At 41.6% G+C, this 12,560-nt stretch overlaps 1 protein-coding gene across 1 annotated transcript in view; it reads right to left on the bottom strand.

Annotated features, from left to right (window-relative positions):
* Positions 1-3,621, bottom strand: part of THEM4 (thioesterase superfamily member 4) — a 38,653-nt gene extending 35,032 nt beyond the window's left edge. Inside the window, exon 1 of the mRNA XM_025983144.2 lies at positions 3,358-3,621. Within this exon, the coding sequence (XP_025838929.1) occupies positions 3,358-3,420 (63 nt within the window). The 5' untranslated portion in view covers positions 3,421-3,621. The remainder of the gene's footprint in view (positions 1-3,357) is intronic.
* Positions 3,622-12,560: the final 8,939 nt, after the last annotated feature.

Here is a 12,560-nt window from a genome sequence, read left to right as displayed (position 1 = left end):
CAGAGGGAGAGATTATCTCAAGCAGAATCCCTCCTGAGCTGAGCCTGGGGCAGACACAGGGCTCAATCTCACCACCCTAAGATCCTGACTTGAGGTGAAATCAAGAGTTGGATGCTTAATCAAGAGTCACCAAGGCACCCCTAAATTTAATCTTTCTTAATATACTTATAATTTCAGTAAGAAATGTATTTTTTTTCTGCCTCACCACTTAAATTATTTAACACCCACTTCCTCATGTCCTTAATCTCAATGATCACCATCTTCAACAGCAGAAAAATAGTCCTTTAGACCGATGTACTATAATTTACTTAACCATTTAAGCTCTAATCTTTTGCTGCTCTAAAATGAAGATGTTCACTGAAAAATTATGAATATAGCTTTTTCTCTATTTTGGATCATGTCCTTAGAGTCCAGTCTCAATCATGTAGCTTTTAAAGTACATGAATGCTGGAAATAAACTAAGAGACACAAGTGGTCACAGATAAATGTACAATACATGTCAGTGGAGAGGCAGACTAAAATGTGTAGGATTTGGCTCATCCACAGGTCTCATTTTAACAGGTGACTCTAGGATAGATCAGTTCCAGTCTTTTATGGACCAAAGTGACAGAGAGAATTGAAGACTTTTAGGAACTAGAATGACTCACTTGGCTGTGAGTTCTCTTACCTCATTTTAATTTTGAAGTGTGGAATTTAACTAAATTGTGTGAACTTTAAAAAATCTGCTATCTGCCTGGTTCTGTGCCAGGAACTGGTTAAGACAGAGAGAGAAGACTTATGCCCTGCCCTCAACTGCTTGCAGCCTTGGGTGTGAAAAATATCCTAAAAGAAGTGCATATAGACACAGAAGAACTGACTGGACATTCAGTGAAAACTTCAAAAAGATGAGGACTGATACAGTGGTTTCTAAAGGATACAAAATTCACTTGCTGTGCCAAGCAAAGGCACAGGGAGATGACACCTTGGGGGAAATGCCAGTATTTCGGTCTTCACAGAGGTAAGGTGAAAAGAGAATAGCAGCCAGATATGGATGGCAGAGTAGAAGGGGAACACAACACCAAGGCTCTTTGACCTTAACAGAGGGCTTATATTTCATCAGCTAGGTCAACATTTCCAAAGGCCAAAACGAAAGCTGATTTTAGGAAGCACAAAGACTATGGCACACGTATTTTTAAATGCCTATTATCGAAGGATATAAATAACACATCACAGTATCTCACAAATGTTATTCCTTAGGATGAAGCTCATTAAAGAAAGGTAGTCTTTAAAAAACCATGAAACTGATATTTGAATGAGGAAATACTTTTTTCCACTATAGGGAATCTTATGGAGTTTTAAGCAAAGTTTTAGAAACCCCCTCTGGTGTAAAGGATGAACTACAAGGTGGGAAGAATGGCAGGGAAAGCAGTTTAAAAAATTGTTGTAGAGATCCAGAGGATATATGGTTAGAAGCTAAACTAGGTAGAGAGAAATGAAGGAAAAAAAAAAAAAAGATTTAAGAGACATTTAAGATAATATGACTAATGGATGTAGAGATGGACTGATCATGGGGAAAGAGAAACAGGAGAGCCTTGGATGATTCCAGAATTGTAGCCTTGCAGATTGGGGTGGAAAGAGGAAAGGCGGTTTTTGTTAGTGTTTGCGTGTGTTAGGAGGGGGAAGAGGAGTGGATCTATTAATTTTAGTTAGAGGCATGTTGAGTTTAGGACCACATGAACACTGATGTGAAAAAAAATAATGAAAGTTTCAGGTCAAGAGAGTGAGAACTAGGGATCCCTGGGTGGCGCAGCGGTTTGGTGCCTGCCTTTGGCCTGGGGCGCGATCCTGGGGACCCGGAATCGAGTCCCATGTCGGGCTCCCGGTGCGTGGAGCCTGCTTCTCCCTCTGCCTTTATCTCTGCCTCTCTCTCTATATATGACTATCATAAATAAATAATAAAAAAAATTTAAAAAAAAAAAAAGAGAGTGAGAACTAAAGGATACTTGATGTAAAGGCCTTGTAAATTCCCAGCATAGACTGTGTACTTGAGGGATAAATATTAGGGATTATCATTACCTTTTGTAGCCCTCCGTAGAGAAAAAAGTCTTACTTGATCTTTGGTTCTATATCTTTCAAGTGGGACTTGTTAACTAAAATTATAACTTCTTTTTAATGTGTTTCCTTTTAAGATTAAGTTACTGAACAGGAAAAAAAAAAAAAAGACAAAGTCTGTAAGTACTACTGTTAAATATTCTCAACACAGATTACAAGGCACCAACATATAGTTAAAGGTACAAATGTGGGCAGCCCAGGTGGCTCAGTGGTTTAGCGCTACCTTCGGCCCAGGCGTGATCCTGGAGACCCCAGATGGAGTCCCCCATCAGGCTCCCTGCATGGAGCCTGCTTCTCCCTCTGCCTGTGTCTCTGCCTGTCTCTCTCTCTGTGTCTCTCATGAATGAATAAATAAAATCTTTAAAAAACAAAAAAAAAAAAAGGTACAAATGTATCTTTGTTGTTGTGAGGAGTACAGGACATCTTTTCCAAGGTGAAAGATGGCACAGGACTAATAACTAATCTGCACAGGTTATTCTTTAAAATTAAGGTTCTTGCTCAGAGCTGTCCCCTACCTCTATGTTCCCTTAGTAATTCATTATAGCATATAGTACTTACTAATTTTGCAATTTCATCCTTTTCTCCCAAACTAGATTGTGAGATCCTTGAGAGAAAGGCTTTTCTTACTAATCTTTGTATCATCACAGACAAATGTCTTACTTATTGTTGGGGCTTAATTAATAATAATTGAATACTTCAGTACCAGTAAAATTTAGGGGCACCTGGGTGGCTCAGGTCAGGATCCCAGGGTCCTCAGATGATCCCCTACATCCGGCTCCCTGCTCAGTGGGGAATCTGCTTCTCCCTCTGCTGATCCCCCTGCTTGTGCTCTCTGGCTTTCTCTGTCAAATAAATAAATAAAATCTCAAAAAAAAAAAGAAAAAAGAAAGAACAGACCAAACTTACCTAGTACCAACGCCAGACAGTGCGTTAAAAGTTACCTCATTTTTCTCTTACAACAGCCTTTAAAGTTGAGAAAGCGGCTCTGTGCAGCACGAGGAGGAGCCCCGAGGAGGAGACACTGCTGTCCTCGCAGGCACACACCGCGAGGGCCAGGGGCGGTGATGCCCAGGCCAGGTCCCAGTCCGGTCACGGTCTCGGCGCGACCAGGCCACAGCGCGACCCCACCAGTGCTGACCGGAGTAGGCTGGTGTCCCTCCCCGGCCCGCCCGCCTGCCTCTGGACCAGGGCTGACGGCGACCCTGCGGACACCGCTCCGCGAGGCGGGGCGCGACAAGTCACCGGCCCGGCCCGGCCCGCACTCACCCCTCGCTTCGGGCCGCAGAGGGCCCCGGTCGTGCGCAGAAGTCGCGCGCAGCGCCGGAGCATGGCTGAGAGCGCGCGGGGCTCCGGCGGGAACGGCGGCTAGGCCGGGGCTCGCCCTCTCCTCCCCGGCGCGGCGGGAGCACGTGACCCCGGGGGGCGGAGCGGGCGGGCCTGGGGTCTCGTGAGACTTGGTGCCCCGGGTCCGCGGGCCGCGGGAGAGCGGGAGACGGGCCCGCCCCGCGCAGCCGAGCTCTGGTGTTCTCCGGCATCCTTCCCGGCATCCTTCCCGCTGAAGACAAGGCCCTGGGGCGGGTGGGAGCGCACGCGAGCGATTGTAGGTGTAGGCCACGGACATTCCCTGGGGTCCGGGTGGTGGTGATTCCTAGAGAGGCTCCCGGGCCCTGCGCGCATTCGGACGCTCAAAATACTCCTCTTCCTCCTCTTCCGCTGCTCCCCGTCCCTCGCCCCCCTAAAGCCCAGGGCAGAGTTAAAAGTCCTGAGTCAGGCTCCCCTCCCCCCCAAAAGAAAGAGAACTCGTAGGAACACTTGAAGGATGTGTGAATCCCTAGCTTTGGTGACAGACCTGAGCTCAAACTCCGCTCCACAACCCGACACCCGGTGTAGACTCTTCAGCTGCACCTGGCCTCCGTGTCTCCCTCTGTTGTGCACACTAAGAATGCACAGAAGGACCTTCTCTTCGCTGGGAGTCACGGAGTTACAAGTTAACAGAAGTCACCTTGCTTGTACTTCCTGCAGGGGCTGCCCCCAGCGGGCGCCTGTAAACCTAAGCCTTCCGCTCGGGTCCGGCGAGGTCCTGGGATCCAGCCCCGCCCCTGGGGCTCCTACCTCCTTGGGAGTCTGGTTTTCTCCTCCCCTGGCCCCTCCCCCCTGCTTATGCTTTCTTTCTCTTAAATATGTAACTAAAGTCTTAAAAAAAAAAAACTGCCCCAGGCCAGTGGTGTGGTGGAGCTTACTCCTATTAGCTCACGAGGGAGCCGACTTGAAAATTCAGAATTGACTAGCCAATCCTTAAGTACTGCCATTATTAAAATTTAAATTACGTCAACTTGGAGGGACACCTGGGAGGCTGAGCAGTTGAGCCTCTGCCCTCGGCTCAGGTCCTGATCCCTATGTCCTGGGATCAAGTCTCGTCTGCCTGAGTGTATCTCTCTGTCTCTCATGAATAAATAAATAAAATCTCCATAAATAAATAATGTCAACTTGCAATTAAATAAGTTATATTAAAAATGTAGGTGTTCAGGAGTGCCTGGGCGGCTCAGTTGATGGGGCATTTGCCTTGAGCTCAGGTGGTCATCCTGGAGTCTCGCCTCTGGCTCCTTGCTTGGTGGTTAGTGGGCTTCTCCCTCCGTCCCTCCCCTGCTTGTGCGCTCTCTCAAAATCAGTAAAAAAGAAAACAAAAAACAAAGGTGTTTGATACTAAAAGCTGTAAGTTCCTAATTACCACATTCTGCTACTACCTGTGCTCTTGGGGTTATCTACCTCTATCCTATCTATGCGGTAGGGGTGGTAGACATATCTCCCCAACATCAACTTTCTGTTACATCACCTGGCGGCTTGAAATCTGCTGCACGGGAGTATTCATTCATATTGCAAATGAGGGCCTCGTCTCCCCCCCCTTTTTTTTTTAATTTTTATTTATTTATGATAGTCACAGAGAGAGAGAGAGGCAGAGACACAGGCAGAGGGAGAAGCAGGCTCCATGCACCGGGAGCCCGACGTGGGATTCGATCCCGGGTCTCCAGGATCGCGCCCTGGGCCAAAGGCAGGCGCCAAACCGCTGCGCCACCCAGGGATCCCCTCGTCTCCCTTTTTTATTAAACATTTACCAATATACCATAGTCCTAGTCCATCCTGAATTGAGATCTTAACACCCTAGGGTTACTAGCCTAATAGGTTATAAAATTGCTTACACCTGGCACATCATTCATGCTATTTTTCCACCAACCGCCTCTGTCACCACTCATTTGAGGTAAAGGTAGAACTTTGAGGATCATTATCAGGAAAGATTTATCAGAGGTAGTTAAACTTGGCTTTGTGCTTGGTGCTAAGTTCAGAGACATCCCGTCTACTTCTTTTGTGAGCAATCTATGAAGCTAATTTCCAATTATTCCAGCACCCTTTGTTGAAAGGCTCGCTTTTTTCCGTTCAATTGTCTTTGTATCTAAATAAAAAACTGGTTATCCATACATGTTTATGTCTATTGCTGGACTCTGTATTCTGTGCAGTTATCTTTCTTGATGCTAATCCCATACTGTCTTTATTTCTGTGGCTTAATAATTAGTCTTGATCATTTTCAACTTTGTTCTTCTTTTTCAAAGTTGTTATGGCTGTTCTAGATATTTTGACTTTCCATAGGAATTTTGGAATCGGCCTGTCAATATCTACAAAAAAGCCTGCTGGGATTTTGACATCTCAGCAAATAGAATCTTCTCATGAAAGTTGTATTTTATCAACAAGTCTCCTTATGAACAAGTTATATCTTCCCAAGTATTTAAATCATATGTAATGTCTTTTAGCAATGTTTTGTAACATAGGTCTTGTTCATCTTTTGCCATATAGACATACCTTGTTTTTTTGTGATTCTCTTTACTGTGCTTTGCAGATACTGTGTTTTTATTAATTGAAGATTTGTGACAACACTACATGGAGCAAGTCTATTGGTGCCATTTTTCCAACAGTATTTGCTCATTTCGCGTCTCTGTGTCACATTTTGGTATTTCTTCAATATTTTAAACTTCTCCATTATTATTATATTTGTTATGGTGATCTGTAATCAGTGATTATGCCTGGATGAATGCTCAGATGATGGTTAGCATTGTTTAGCAACACAGTATTTTTAAGTTATATACATTGCTTTTTTTCTTTTTAAGTTTTACTTATTTATTCAAGACAGAAAGACAGCATAAACAGAGAAGAGAGTCAGAGGAAAGGGAGAAGCAGACTCTGTGCTGAGCAGGGAGCCCAACACAGGGCTCAATCACAGGACCCTAGGATCAAGACCTGAGCCAAAGGCAGACACCTGACTGTACCACCCAGGTACCCTGGTACGTTGCTTTTTTAGACATAATGTTCTGGCACGTTAAATAGACTACAATGTATGTAAACATAACTTTTACATGTATTGGGAAACCAAAAAATTGATTTGACTTGCTTTATTGTGATATTCACTTTATTGTGATATTTACTTTATAGTGGTGGTCTGGAACCCAACCTGCAATATCCTAAGGTATGCCCGTATTTATCTTTAAGTATTTTATATGTATAATGCTATTGTAAATATTATTTTTTATTTCGATCTTGACTGTTCACTGCTAGTATGTGGAAATACAGTTACTTTTTAGGGGTGCCTGTGTGGCTCAGTTGATTGAGCATCCAACTCAATTTCAAGTGATGATCTCAGAGTCTTGGGATAGGACCCTGCATAGGGCTCTGCACTCAGTGGAGAGTCTTCTCTCTTTCCCTCTCCTTTTGACCCTCCCCCTACTCTTACTCTCTCTCTCTCTCTCTCTAAAATAAATAAATATTAAAAAAAAGAAATACAGTTCTTTTTGTATATTAATCTTGTATCTGTAGACTTGCTAAATTCATTGGTTAGTTCTAATAATTTCTTAATATATTACATTTTCTACATAAATGATCATATTATCTGTGAATACTTTCACTTCTTTCTTTACTATCTGGACAGCTTTTTTTTTTTTTTTTTTTTTGCCTTATTGCACTGTCTAGAATCTTCAGTACAATGTTGAATAGTAGTGATGAAAGTGGACATTTTTATCTTATTGCTGATCTTAGGGGTAAAGTATTTAGTCTTTCACCATCAAGTATGATCTTAGCAGGAGGGTTTTTGTAGATGCTCTTTAACAGGTGGAGAAGTCCCTCCCATTCATCATTTGCTAAGAGTTTCTGTTAATGGGTGTTGGATTTAATCAAATGTTTTTTATACATATTGAGATAATCAGATGGTTTTTAAAAATTTTTCTTTCATATCAGGGTGCCTGGGTGGTACAGTTGGTTGAGCCTCCAACTTTTGGTTCCAGCTTGGGTAGTGATCTTGGGGTCATCGGATTGGGACCCACTTTGGTGTCTGCTTTCAGTGCAGAGTCTGCTTGAGTTTCTCTCTCTCTTTCCCTCTGCCCCTAATGTGTGCTCTCTCTGTCAAATAAATAAATCTTTAAAAAATTAAATAAAATTTGTTTCATATCATGAATTAAACTGATTGTTTTCCTTTGTCCCCTGACCATGTGTTTCTAATGATCTCTACATATGAATCTATTCTTCACAGCAGAGATTACATACAGTGCTAAACACATGATTTATAGAGGAAGAGCTATAGGATTTCAAGACTGAATGTGTGGAGGAGACCAGTGCCAGGTATCTTTATGTTTGCTAAAATAAAATTTAGAGAGGTAACTGAGACTTGTGCTCAAAAGAGAAATTATATATAAATAATTCAGATCAAATTAGGACTCAGTTGTTGATAAACAAAATCCATATAAGTATATGTGGTTTCAAATAAAGAAATAGAACAGATAAAATAAAAAAAACATTTATGTGCATATGTGTAAACTGAAATGTGGTATAGGCATGTATATGTCATATGAATATATATATATGCATATGTCATATGAAAGATAGTGTGAGTCATGATTAAAGGTGCAGGTGTGGGGGTGCCTAGTGGCACAAGTTGGTTGAGGGTCTGGCTCTCCATTTTGGCTTGGGTCATGATCTCGGGGTTGTGAGATCTAGCTCCATATCTGGCTCTGCACTTAGTACAGAGTCTGCTTGGGAGTTTCTCCCATGCTCTCTCTCTCTCTTTCACCCTGTCTCAAATAAATAAATAGGAGCACCAGGGTGACTCAGTCAGTTAAGCATCTGCCTTTGGCTCAGGTCATGATCCTGGAATCCCAGGATCAAGCCCCTGCTCCACGGGAAGCCTGCTTCTCCCTCTCCCTCTGCCACTCCCCCTGCAGGTGCTCTCTCTCTCTCTCTCTCTCTCTCTCTGTCAGATGAATAAATAAAGTCTAAAAAATAAATTAATTAAATTAATTTTTTTTAAAGTGTGAGTATGGATTCCAGAGTCAAACATCTGGACCTGAACCCTGTCTCTGACACAAAATGTGTGGTCCTGGGTAAGTTATTTAACTACTGTGCCTCAATTCCCTAATTTGTGAAATTGAGATTAAAACAGTACCTACCTCCTAGAGTTGCGGGAAGGAATAAATGAGATAATACAAGTCCTGGAAACAAAGCAAATGCCTAATAAATATTAGCTATTATTGTGTATTACAAAATACATGTAAGATTTAATTCATGAGTACACTAGGCAATTAATATCAATGTGATATTGCCTTTGGGGGATGTTTCTATTCCCCACGCCTTTTCAGCACTCCTGGGAATACCTAAAATATGCAACAGATGTGTTCTGCTTAATCATTTCCTGCCATTCTTATTACAAACTCCTCCAGGAAAGCATCTTACAATAGCAAGTAACAGACATTAAATGCATAGGTGACATTTGAGAATTGAGACTTTATACCTTCCCCACATGCAGCCTGGGGAGGACTATTGCCCTATTTCTGGTGGCTGAAGAAGTCAGAAGCCCTTGGATCTGTTTCCTGGCTGGGTTCTGCTGCATGATGGTTCTTGCACATGCTCAGAGGCCTCCGTTTAGGGCATTACCTCCAGGCAATTCTGTAATCTGTGGTGGATCCTCAGCTCACAGAGTGGCTTTCTGGGTAATTTTGAAACCTGACACTCTTCTTTCTCACTCATAATAGAGGAAAAGGAGAAAAGGCCTAAAGCATGATTCTTTTTCATTTTTTTCTAAGATTTTATTTTTAAGTAATCTCTGCATCTAATGTGGGGTTGAAACTCAGAGCCCCGAGACCAAGAGTGGTATGCTCCACTGACTGTACTAGCCAGGTGTACCTTTTGCATTATTTTTGAGATGTAATCCACACATAACATTATATTAGCTTTAGAGGTATAACATGAATTGATAATGGGTATATATTGTAAAAGGACCACCATAATAAGTCTAGTTAACCGCCATCATCACACATCATACCACTTGAGTTCTGAAGGTGAAGCTAACCTTGCTTTCTTGCTTTTCTGGGATAAAACCATGTAAAGTAAAAAACAAAAACAAAAAACCTACGTAAAGTCCTCTGGAGGGGCAAGGTGAGAAGAACAAGCTGACTCCCCACTGACTTAACCTTTTGAACTTACAGAATACAGATATAATAACTGTTTTGTGTCATTTTATGCCCTTCTAACATCTGTATCAGTTCTGGGTTAGCTTCACTTGGTTGATATTTCCCCTCAATATGGGTTAGATTTTCCTGAATATGTATGCCTGGTAATCTTTGATTAGAAGAAGAACTGAATGTCAGACATTGTGAGTTTTACCCTGTTGGGTACCTCATAGTTTTGTATTCCTGTAAACCCTCTTGAGTTTTGCTCTGGGATGCAGTTAATTTATTTGGAAATATATAATCCTTTGATCTTTTTGAGTCTTGCTTTTAAGATTTCTCAGGAAAGGCTAGAGTAGCATGTAGTCTAGGGCAGGGTTTCTCAAACTCAGCACTACTGACTTTTGGACCACAGGTGCTTCATTGTCAGGAGGCTGTCTTGTGCACTACAGGATATTTACTGACATCCCTGGCCTCCCCACTAGATGCTGATAGCAACTACTGCTAGTCCTGATATAAAAAATATGTCTACATGTTACCAAATGTTCCCTGGAGGAGGGGAGCAAAATTACTCCAGATTGGAACCACTGGTCAACTACTGAAGAAAGACTATATGATGTTCTGTGAACCATGAGGTTTTCTGGTTTAGCTGGGGACAAGCTCTTTTCTGGCTCTCTGTGAATGCTAGGCACCGTTTCCCTGATTCTCTCAATGGTTCTTTCCCCAGTGAATGGGGTAGTTTCCTTACACATAGGCACAAGTCAATACTCTGAATACCCTTCAGAGATCTCAGAGTGTTTTCTCTGAGAAAAGGAGAGGTCTCTCCTCTCTGGTACTCGGTCCCACAAACATGGCCACCTTAGGCTCCCATACTCTCACCTGGGTCCCCTTCCCTAGGCCACAGCCTGGAAACCCTCTTGAGTTCATTGTAGGGCTCTCTCCTACAATCCCAGTCTCTCAGAAATAATTGTCCTCTACTGCCTGATGTCCAGTAACTTGAAGATTGTTGTTTCATATAGTGTGTGTGTGTGTGTGTGTGTGTGTGTGTGTTTAGGTGGGGAGAGTGTTCTATAAGGTGAGAGGGTAAATCTATTTAATCCTTGTTACTGCATCTTGGCCTCAAGCAGATCCTTAATTTGTAACCTTGAATGGGGGGTGCCTAGTTTCTTGATAACCACCGCTCCCCACTCTGGTAAACTTTCATATTACGTTTCTAAAAGTTGTGAACTTAGGCCTTTAAATATATATATATATTTTTTTTTTTCTTTTTTAAGATTTTCTTTACTTATTCATGAGAGACACAGAGGGAGAGAGGCAGAGACACTGGCAGATCCCCTAATTGGGATCATGCCCTGAGCCAAAGGCAGAGGCTCAAACACTGAGTCACCCAGGTCCCCAGGCCTTTTTATAAAACAAAAGTCAGAATGACTATGAACATATAAGGTACAGTGGACTTTAGATCTTGCAAGTTTCTAGACCTTCAAAAATCTTAACATTTTCCAATATTACAAAAATATCCAGTCTCTGCCAAAATGTGATAAAATATAACTGAAAACATTTAAGAGATACTTAAGGAACAATGAACATAATTGAATTTTGATTGGATCTCAAACTTATGTTTCCTGGTTAGAAATTTAGGAATCATTCTTGACCTCTCCTTGTTCCACAACCCCTCCCCACATTCAGCTAGCAGATACTCTTGAGTTTACCTTTTTTTGAGAGAGAGAGAGTGTGTGAGCAGGGAGGAGCAGAGGGAGAGGGAGAAATAGAATCGTAAGCAGGCTCCAAAATCAAGACATGGATGCTTAACTGACTGAGCCACCCAGGTGCCCCTCCACGTCATTTTTCATGTCTTTGATTTCTTGGTTGACTCATTCATTGTTTAGTTTGCATGTTATTTAACCTCCATGTATTTGTGTTCTTTCCAGATTTTTTCTTGTGGTTGATTTCTAGTCTCATAATGTTGTGGTCAGAAAAAATGTATGGTATGACTTTGATCTTTTTTAATTTGTTTCGTGGCCTAATATGTGATCTATTCTGGAGAATGTTCCATGTGCACTTGGAAGGAATGTGTATTCTGCTGTTTTAGGATGGAATGTTCTGAATATATTTGTTAGATCCATCTAGTCTGATGTGTCATTCAAAACCACTCTTTCTTTGTTGATTTTTTGTTTGGATAATCTGTCCACTGATGTAAGTAGAGTGTTTAAGTCTCCTACTATTATTGTATTACTGTTGATTAGTTCCTTTATATTTGTTATTAACTGTTTTATGTATTTGGGTGCTCTCATATTGAGTGCATAAATATTTATAATTATTATATCTTCTTGGTGGATTGTCCCCTTTATTATTAGTGTCCTTTGTCTCTTGTGACAATCCTTGTTTTAAAGTTTATTTTTTCTGATATAAGTGTTTCTAACGTGGCTTCCTTTTGACATCTACTTGCATGATAAATGTTTCTCCAACCACTCACTTTGAACCTGCAGGTGTCTTTGGGTCTGAAATGGGTCTTTCCTGTCAGCTTATAGCATATAGGATCTTTTTTTTTTTTTTTTAATCCACTCTGTCACCATATGCCTTTTGATTGGAGCATTTAGTCCTTTTATATTTGAAGTAATTCTTGATAATATGTATTTAATGCCATTTTGTTACTTGTTTTGTGGTTGTTCTTGTAGTTTTTTTGAATCTCTTGATTTTCATAGATATACTTACTTCTGCTTTTGTGCCTATTTTTCATACTCTCACTTATGATCTTCCTTTCCACTCAAAGAGTCCCCTTTAATATTTCTTGCAGGTCTGGTTTAGTGCTCCTGAATTCCTTCAATTTTTGTTTTCTGAGTAACTCTTGATCTCTCCTTCTATTCTGAATGACAGACTTGCTGAGTGAGTATTACCAGCTGCAGATTTTTCCCATTCAGTACTTTGAATCCATCATGCTAAGGAAGGATGCATTCTTGAATTGTTACCCCCAGAGGAGTACACCAAAGTGAG

The sequence above is a fragment of the Vulpes vulpes genome, chromosome 8, assembly GCF_048418805.1.
Source record: "Vulpes vulpes isolate BD-2025 chromosome 8, VulVul3, whole genome shotgun sequence".
NCBI lineage: Eukaryota > Metazoa > Chordata > Mammalia > Carnivora > Canidae > Vulpes > Vulpes vulpes.
This window is presented reverse-complemented; position numbering and strand designations above follow the sequence as displayed.